General features: G+C 38.3%; 1 protein-coding gene across 1 annotated transcript; it reads right to left on the reverse strand.

The window, feature by feature from the left end:
• Positions 1-3,592: 3,592 nt before the first annotated feature.
• On the reverse strand, positions 3,593-9,250 carry KCNE1 (potassium voltage-gated channel subfamily E regulatory subunit 1). The gene is made up of 2 exons (XM_025163614.2): positions 9,167-9,250; positions 3,593-4,423 (listed from the first exon to the last, which is right to left on the reverse strand). Exon 2 carries the CDS (start codon positions 4,387-4,389, stop codon positions 4,012-4,014), a length of 378 nt encoding a protein of 125 aa, XP_025019382.1. The 5' UTR covers positions 4,390-4,423; positions 9,167-9,250; the 3' UTR covers positions 3,593-4,011.
• Between the last annotated feature and the right edge of the window lie 929 nt (positions 9,251-10,179).

The raw sequence follows: 10,179 nt of genomic DNA on the forward strand, positions 1-10,179 counted from the left end.
ATTATAGCACACTTCAGTGTTATTTCAAGCAAGAATATGGTTAAGCTTAATACTTTGGACTCTAGTTTTTCCCCTGACCCTGTAAAACACGAAACAAAATGTTAATGGAACCTCCCATCGATGACTCAGTGTCCAGGTTCACATATTACACTAAACTCTTATAGCGATGATCCTAGAAAACAGTGCAGGTTTAAGCAAGTGCTTTATCTTAAATGTGGTAAATGTGGTAATCCATCCCAGATAGAGATTTTATCATAATTTTTACAAACAGAATGGATGGCTTTTGTTGCATGAAAAAAAAAAATCAGTGAGTAATATCATAGGGAAATATAACATGCAGAAATTAAATTGTTTCTAATGTATTGCTGAGTCAAGTTTAAACATGATGCTTACTTTGGAAAATGCCTATCTCACTTTTTCAGATTAGATCTAACTTTGACTTAAGGAAACACAAAGTATGATTAATATTAATAATGCTATAGTAGAATTCCCTTTAAAAGAAAATACTTGTTATCCTGTGTTTTCCCAAGCCAGTTACACTGATCAATAAAGAAGCAAACACACAAAATGTGTTAGTTTATTTATTTGGCAAACTATAGTGTATGAATGTGATTGTTTTGAATGGGTGATGAAAAAAATGCTCTGTATAATACAGGGTGTACCAAAAGTCAGGTCCATAGACAACTTGTTATACGAATTACATTAAATTTTCAAATTGGTTGCCATTTTCTTCTAAACACTTCCTTACTCATTTGTTGCATGACCTTTGAACATTCCTAAATACTGCAACATTTTCCCTGAAAAAAAAATTAATTAATAAAATTCATAAAACTTATTTCGATTGGCCTCTGGGGCCTGACTTTTGGTATGCCCTGTATTTTGCTCACCATTAGTTTCTTTGGTAGCAGCTATAGCATGACTTACCATATGTTGGACTGTATAATATATTTCTGGAATATAATTTTTAACTCAATGTTTAATTAATATTATATTTTGTATGTAATGTACATTTAATTAGAAGAACCCTCCACTGAATGCAGCCAGGAATTGCCTTCCAAGAATTACCTCCCAGGAAAAGTGAATGCCTGCATATAGAAGTTTATTTAAAAGTGAAGCTTTCTTTTTACCCCAGTTTCTCTTGATCCATTTAAAGATGTAATTTTTGCAGATATGTATCTTTAAGAGGTCCTAGCAAGCTTTTATGTAGCAGCATACTTAAAAAATAATGATATGGATGATAGAAGCAGGAACCTTTCCCAGCTTGGTGCTTACCAGTTGTATTGGACTGGAAATCTCATTTTGTCGAGCCAACATAGCAATTGGCTTGTTGGCTACATATAATGGGAGCTGAAGGCAACAGAACTGGGGGTACTAAGTTGGGAAGTCCTAGTTGGAGATGAGACAACATCCAGCTTCAAACTGTCATTTAGCCCTGAAATTCTCTTAGTGATGATCAGCTAGCTTTTTTTTTTCCTGGTACAAAAAGGACTGATGGGTGGCTAAAGTTTGGAGGAGAAGTGTTTTAATTGGAAGGAATATTGAACACTCATTTATTTTAACAGTTAGAAAAGTGAGGATACAAAATGGATTTTTTGAAACTTTATTCTGATGACAATGGCTGCTATACCAAGAGAAACCTGGTGAGATCCAAAGAAGTAGCAAGAGGAAGAGATCAATTATTTCTGGGGAGAAGACACAACCAAGGTAACTTTGTCATTAGTGGACTATATACAGAGGACAATATGCCACATATCTGAGTTGAGCATTTTTATTAAATTTTGTGATGAAAAATTACAAATATATAAAAATTAATTGCAGTCACAGGAAAAAAAAACTTCACTTGTGTACATAAAGAGATTTCAACAAAAGTAGTTGACATTATTTGAAAGCATTTATATCTATACAATTACTTACTGATTTCTGAAAATCAAGCTGCTGTTCAAGACTTAAGAACAAAGTAGTCCATTTTTCTGGTCAGTTGGCAGCCTTAATGACATATTTCTATATCACTATTTAACACTTCCCAATCAATTGTTCCTCAATAGAGGATATTGTATAAAAATACAGTAAAATAAACCATTTGTTTGAAATACGATGGAAGTTATATAATAACCAGAAATTATAGACATCTTCAGTTGAAATCACTTATTGAAGGGAAATTAGAAAAATCATGCAAATTAAAAGAAGAATCAGTGAGTTGTCATAAAAAGGATTGATCAGTATATGATAGGTTTTGCAGGAGAGGCAGGGTGATTTTTAGAAATTTGCACTCTATTGATTTCATAGCAAATTTGTCAGTGAAATGTTTATCATATATATAATCATATGTATGTTGGTTTTCTGTCTGGATTGTGAGAAGAGGGATAAGTTCTAAGCAATGCATAGAGAGAAACTCCAGGAATTGGATGTTGAACTTCAGGGGAAGGGAGAGTAAGGACTGGCTTGACTGGGGCCCATGAACCAGGTTGAAGCAAGAGGTCCTGCCAGTGGCAACCAATCATCCATAAGGTTTGTGAACCACTGAGATTTAAAGACAATGACAGCTTTCCTGTGCTTTGCAATAAATAAACCAGGACATAGTCAGAAATAAATCAACTGAACTCTCCAAAACAAACATCAGGAGATCAGTAAGGGCCAGAGCTGATCCCCAAATGATGTCCCACATTGGTGTGGAGGTGCCCTTGTGTGTGTGTGTATGTGTGTGTGAGTGTGTTTGCATTTCCCCCTTGTAACTTCATATTTTGTAAAACTGCATAGCTGCTAATGACTATTTCTGATTATTTCCTAAATTTAAAAAAATCTATCCCTGGCCATCAATTATAAATGGCTAAAGGCCTATCCATCTGGATGACCTACTGTATTTTTCTGACTATAAGACAATACTTTTTTCTAAAATCCTTACGCTAAAAATTGAAGGGAGTCTTATGCAAGGAAGTAAGCCGAGGAGAGAACCGCGCAGTTGCAAAACTGGCCATACTTTGTCTCTGCAAACAGGCTTCCTCCTATTGCTAGCCTCCAATCACGAGTGAAATTCCTTGTCTCTGCAAATAGACTTCCTCCAATCACGAGCCTCCAATCACGAGTGAAATAGCTTGTCTCTGCAAACAGACTTCCTCCAATCACGAGCCTCCAGTCACGAGTGAAACTGCCCATACTGTCTCTGCAAACAGACTTCCTCCAATCACAAGCCTTATGTAACTGATGTCAGCTGATGCTGAACAAACCAATTGGAGGAAGTCTGTTTGCAGAGACAAGCTATCAGCAGTTTCATTCGTGATTGAATGTAATCACTTATGCAAAAGAGCATGGAAACAGAGCTGCAGAGAGACGGTTTGGACCTCCTCCCACCGAGTGTATCAGGTCAATGTTACCTAATTACTAAATAAAAATGTGTTCTGCACTATCTTTAAAATATTGATTTCTTAATTTTGGGTTGGAAAAGTGGGGGTCATCTTGTACATGGGGGGGGTCTTATTGATGGAAAAATACGGTATATTATACACAAAGAAATTATGTGACTAAGTTTATACTAAACTGGCTTGGTCTTCCTCCATCTCTTATGAATGTTTTCGATTGGTGAGATGGAGATACCTGCAAAATGCGAGACTGAGGCAACATTGTTGTGCTTGTTGTTTTGTTGTTAAGAATGGAGTCTAGAACAAGGTTCTGTTCACAGTACACCCAGATTTTTGAGGGGGAAAAACTATCCTGGGATAGATCATAGCCTACAGATACCTCCTACATTTATTCTTTTGGGTAGAACTGCAGCCTTTCCCAACATGGTGTCTCACGTTGAGCTCTCCAAATAACAATTCCTATAAACAGTAAGCACATATTGGTCTGGAATTGCTGGAAGATGTCATTCAACACATTTGTATGGCACCAGTTTAAGGAAGGCTATAGCAGAGGTACTATCCCTTTGCTTTTTGAAATTTATGGTCCAACTGCTGTTTCTTTGGTACTTTTGAAGGGACAGCACAATGTCCCTAAAACATTGTGACCATCTTGTTATTAAGCCTTCATTTCAGGGATATGATTAGTAGGTTGTTCAACAACATGCTGGTTTTTCCATACACAACATGATTTATAATTTTCTACCACTTTGGCCTGGAAGTTAGCTTTATCCCTCTTCTGCCAAAGATCAGTGGCGATGTAGATATTATAGGGGTCATTAGAATGTTCGAGCTTTTTGGAGCGGATGTAGCTAATCATGACCCCAAAGGTGATGAATCCAAAAAATCCAAGCAGCAGAAGTATAAATACTACTTCCAGGTGGTCACTGGTGTCAATGAAGGGCGCGGGCGTGGGATGCTTTGTCTTCTCTACATAGTCTTCTAGCAGTTTTGAGAGGATCAAGGTTAAGGCTGTGTTATTGGATGGCATTGCCATGGTGTCTTGAAGGATGCAGCTGTTTCCACAGATGCTAGAGAAATTTGAAAAAAGATAGTTAAAAAGAATGCATGAAAATTGTAATATCTGTATAATATTCAGACTGACTTTCTTTTATAAAAATCATAGAAATATGCTACACTTTGAAACAATTTGAGATTGGTTCTTGAACTGTGTATGCTTTAAATCTTTATTTCATTTGAATGAATCATGTGAACCATGGGCCAACCTGCCCCTAGAATATCACCACTATTTGTACTGAAAGATATTCCATGTGAAACAATAACACAGCAATTGATATATCCTTAATAATGGAGACAAAATAAATCTGACAGCATGTATTGCCCTGTTCCTCAGTTTCTACTGTTTTTTTTTTTCATCCTAGCATTTTTCCCGCATGTGCAGGGTCCGCTTTCCCCCCCGGATCAACCAAATGTTAATCCATTGGTTGCAACAGGAATTGACTAACCAGCTTGATGCCTGAGCCTGACATTGGGGGCTGAGAGAGAGTGACTGACCCAAAGTTACCCAAGCAGCTTTCATGCCTAAGGCAGGACTAGAACTCAGAGTCTCCCGGCTTCTAGTCTGGTGCCTTAACCAGTGGACCTAACTAGCCCTCAGTATCTACTGTAGTCTTGGTTATTATAACTTACCATCTATTCATACTTTTCATAAGAAATTTTTAGAAACAAATGGTCCCTCAGCAATAAGTTATATTTTTTTAAAACAAGTTTCTGTAAACCTTTGTGGTTACAATTTGCTCTCACATCCCTCCTTTCCATGCCTTTGCCTTTCTCACTTGTTCTCTTTTTATAGAAATTGTCACTAAACTGTCACTACCATTAAACAGTGAAGTGGTCATCTCAAGTAGTGCATTGTAGGAGTCAGTGTTGTGATGAACATTTGAGGAGAGACCTATTTGCTAGGGCTACCAGATCTGGGCTGCAAAAGCCAGATGAACCCTACGTGTCAGGAACAAAGCACAGAAAACCCTCTTTGTTACCATCTAGTGATCAACTGAATTGGCAGAAACCCAAGTCTGGTAGACCTACTATTTGCATTCTGCTGTGCTGCAATGGAAATCTAGCCATGATTGTCATGGTAGATGAGTTTGGTGAAAGATTCTTGGCTCTTTTACCAGCCACTGACTTCACTGCTCTGATGTCCCAAAAAGTCAACTAACTTTGGCCTAAGAGAAACAAGTGCTTATGCAGTCTTCTTGTTGGCTGTTCTGATCGGAGCAGCACTTGGGCTGCATTGCAGTTGGGCCAGCATCCTTAGTAAAAGAACTAGCTAGCTAGCTAAATAAATACATGTTATTATTGTCCTTCTGATTTTTGAAAACAGGCAATGCTTATCATTTAAGGTGACTTTATTGTGGGGAAAAAATTTATAGCAGCTAGATGACTAATATAAGAGCTGTTAATTACAAGAATATACAGTGGCTCTTCTACATAGAACTTCCTAACTTAAATGTTTCAGCATAGGAACAGATCAAGTTTTCAGAGCTCTACAGTTCAGTTTCTCTGCATTGTAAGAAAGTTATACAATCATTAGAGCTTGCTTAAGCATTTCCCTTATCAATACTTGTACACTGAAATTGCTGGGCTTCATTATGTGTTGGTTAGAAATTAGTAAAGGGAAAAAGGGAATCAACAATAGAGAGATTGCTACATTCCGTGGTTGGCTAGACATTGCCTAAATTTTACTTAAATGTTAATTAGGCTACCTGATTCCCATTTAGCATCACTGTCTACCTCTGATGCCTGGATTTGGTTTTAAATTCAAAAGAAGACCTTTGTAGGAAGAGACATAAAAGGTTAACATCATTTCCTTTTTATGAATCAACTTCACAGGTATGAAAATTAGAAGCAGGAGAGTGAAATTGCTTCATTCATTAGGCAGATAATTTGTGCTGTGGGCAGATAATTTTGATGCAGATTAGGAGTTCTGGTGGGGAAAATGGACAGTGGATTGCTCAGCTGGCTCCACCCTTCATCCCCAGTACTCATGTAATTAATTTCTAAAAAGAGTTGTAGGGATGGTTCTTCATACATTTGGGGACCCATGTCATGTAGAGTATCTGATCAGGTGAGAGTATGCAGGTCTGATGTGAGATTGTGCAACTACTTCCAGGCCCGCAGCTGATAGTGATGCAATCTAGGCTTCCAAGTGTGCTTAGTTTTCCCCAAAAGCAGTGCCTAAAACATTCAGAAATCTGGTGACCACTGCAATAACATACTATCAACCAGTAAGAACCACAAGAACTGATCCACAATGTTTCAGAAACATGGAATTTCTGGGGCATTTTTTGGGGGGGGGGGGAGGATGAAGATGTTGGCTATGGGAAGTGCACAGGTGGGATATTGCAGTTGGGCCAGCTGTATAAGTGGACAGGCTCCTCTTATGAATATGAGGCAGCCTAATATGAAACATTTGGGTCCTGCATAGTTTTGTGCCTTTTTCACATACTTAGTATATTCTTCTGAGTCTATGCTGCCGTTTATTAATGAAGTGATTGTTGTTTTATGTTTTGTAATTTCACATTTGTAGCATATGTTGGCTTTGCTTTTGTTTATGATACCCTAGAATCTTAGGATTGGATAGTGATTAAAATTACTTTTTAGTGGAAAAAATAGATTTCAGAACTTTTCATTTCTTTATTTTAATGTGGCTGTATTGTTCTTTAATTTTTCAGGACATATTTATTGGAAATCCCCCCCCAATTATTTCTAAAAAATACAGTGCTAATATAAAATGAATATATCCTACTTCTATATCAGATTTCAAAATATTAAGCCATGTCCCTATTTGCAGCTAATCATGGCACAAACATACATTGGCAACATCTTTTTTATGCCATACCCCCATGATATTACTTATATCACATCCCTAGCTCATGAATGACATAAGTTTAAGATATCCTATGGCCTACCAATGTTAAAATAATATTTTCCTCTTATTTCAATACCATCCAAAAGCAGCCTCAAGGGACTGTATGTAAATCTCTTAGCCTTTGTTAATGGGTTTCAACTGGGTGCAATAGAAGTTGGAAACAGATCAGCAATGGGGTTCAGCCAATGTTATGCCTGCCTAACTGTCTACAAGTTCAAGGATGGGTAGACAGCACTCTAACTTGGTAGTAGGGAAAGGCACTTAGATCTGCTAAAAATTATACTGGGTCAACTGCACCCTATATGTCATTCCCAACTTCTGTTTTCCTTAGGAAGTGTGCACTTAGTGTGACATGTGTTTGGTTTTGATAGTTAAATCAGGAGCATGGCAATTCAGAAGAGGACAGCCTGTTCCCCTCCAGATATTGCTGTAATTCTGCTCACAGCAGACCTAGCCAAAATTGCCAGTAACAAGGGATGCTGGGAGCTGTAGTTAAGCAAAATCTGGAAGGCCACAGCAGCTCATTTGTATGCTTGGATGATCTTTGGCTTTGAAAAATGTGCTTTTGTTCGTGGAAATAATTGGACTGGATTCAATTCTGCAACTGAATCTATCATTAGTTTCCATTTCTAAAAGAAAATTGCACAGGACTGCAACATGCATGCCCTATGTACACCTGATTGCCTTTGGTTCCAGAACTTGGATTATTTTTTGAACTGTGTGTATGTTAAATTGATTAGGCTGGGGGTACTTTCTGAGGAAGTTTTTTTTGTCTGAAGTTGCAGAAGAATAAAGAGAGATATCAGCTTAGAATAGCCTTCCTCAATTTAGCACCTTCCAAATTTATTGGGACTATAACTCCCTGAATGTTTGGCTTAGTATGGCCTTTGCCTGAGAACTTTGAAGGGTGTGTATGTATGTGTGTGTGGGGGGGATTGTAAACACATCTGGAGAACACTACCTCGAGGAAGGCATAAGCACTAATATCTACGCATTGAACACATGTAACTGTATCCATTGCAGGCTGCCCATATAATCAATCTTAAGTATTTATAATTGTAACTGATTCATGTCAAACTGGTCCATCTTCCTAGATATTAACAGATGAATCCTTTGGAAAAGGTCTCTAGCTTTCCATTGATCAGGAGGCATGTTCAAGAATCCTGTTCTTATTTCTGCCCCCCTCCCCCTCAAGTAATGTGCAGTATGAGCATTAAAAGCAGCTGTGGATCTTTACATCTAGTGGTGCTGAACAGGACACGCTACCTGCCTACCTGGATTAAAAAAAGGAAAATGAATACTGTGTGGTCTTATTAATGTAAGGCTCTAAATACAACGTAATCCCATCTTTTAAAAAATATTATTTATTTCCAAAAAAGTGGATGTAATATTGTAAAAACTTATTACATCAGTGTGAACAGTTATAGTTGTTTGTGACATTCTAATCTGCACATATAATGGCAATTTGCACAATTCTTCTTGGTAATTCTACACATGCACTTGTGCACATGCACACACACATACACACACTATTAAATATCTGAATTGTGAAGTGCCAGGCATGATGTCAACATTGTATGTAACCAGTGTAACAATGAATGTAAAAGTTAAACCTTTTCATTCACCTCTTGTTTCAAGTATTGTGATGTTTCAAAGTATGAATTCTTCCCACACTTCTCTCCTCAGCAGAAAATGTATTTTACAGTATAACAGGACATCAGGACAAAATCAATAAAACAATGAAAAGAATCAATAAAGTCAATGAAAAGAAGCAGAGGAGATACCAGGCGCTGCCTCAGGCTCCCCAGTAGAAAACAAGATTTACCTTTCTGATTAGCAAGAAGCAAGGGCAGAAGCAAACTGGGAAAACATGCAAACTCACCAAGCTGTGCGAAGGAGGGAGCCTGCAACCTGGATGCTGTGAATCAGGCTCACGCTCTGAGAGTGGCTAGAAAGAAGCCCGAGGTTTGGGCGTTGGGAATCCACCCTGCACGGCTGTGCCTTCTGGGAGGGACCTAGTGGCTGAGCTCACAGCCTCATACTATGAGCGCACAGGAGGAGAAGGCAGCCTATAACCAGCTGGCAAGGCAGCAGCATGAGTTAGAGGAAGGTGACACAGACTTCCAGGCAGAGAAGGAATGCCCAGGAACACAAACAAGTAAGGAAATGTGCCATGTGCAGAGAAGAGCCTGCAGCTCATGTGGCACCATTAGGTAGTTCCCTGGACTGGCTTCCTTCATCATGTCTTTCGTTGCTTTATTTTGCCTGATGGGTTTTAATCCTACAACAGGTGTCCAGAATTGCAATTTTTTTTGGGGGGGGGGGGCTATAAAATAACTTAAAATCTATCTATCTATCAGTCATCTGTAACCAAAGGGTCAAAATAATTCTGGCTTCTACCAAAGAACAAATAGGCAGGGGCATTTAAAGAAGTCACTGGTTCAGTTCTGCAGAGCTGTTTTTCTTCTTTGTACCCAGTGATGAGATCCAGGGTAGACTAAGCACCTTTGTGTTAGAAAGTTTGGGCAAGACCTCATCACTCTGCCCTCAGTTGCAAACTTGCAAAAAGGTGGCATTAAAGTTCTATTTCAGGGCATCAGACAAGTTTGGCAAAGAGTTTTGCAGTTTTCCCTTACCTGATATCTTCCAGGTCTGTAGGAGTTCAGTTCCCAGAATTCCCACCTAACATGCACAGAGCAATTCTGAGCTGGGATGAATCCTTTCTTTCTACTTTTATAAAATAAATCTCCCATCTTATTTGGCTCTCCTTTATCCTTCTGTCTTGTGAAATATATAAAACAACTACTCCATCCACAGTTACCCTGATCAGCTTGGATCATTGGATTCTTGCTGCTATTAATGGCAGGAAACCAAATAACACCATATTAAACCACA

The sequence above is a fragment of the Python bivittatus genome, unplaced genomic scaffold (assembly GCF_059951505.1).
Source record: "Python bivittatus isolate LINGU-HERP-01145 unplaced genomic scaffold, Pbiv_v1 ctg000350_np1212, whole genome shotgun sequence".
NCBI classification, from domain to species: domain Eukaryota; kingdom Metazoa; phylum Chordata; class Lepidosauria; order Squamata; family Pythonidae; genus Python; species Python bivittatus.

What these genes read in the sequence shown, in the direction of transcription:
- KCNE1 (XM_025163614.2), bottom strand. Translation starts at nt 4,389, where the DNA reads ATGGCAATGCCATCCAATAACACAGCCTTAACCTTGATCCTCTCAAAA.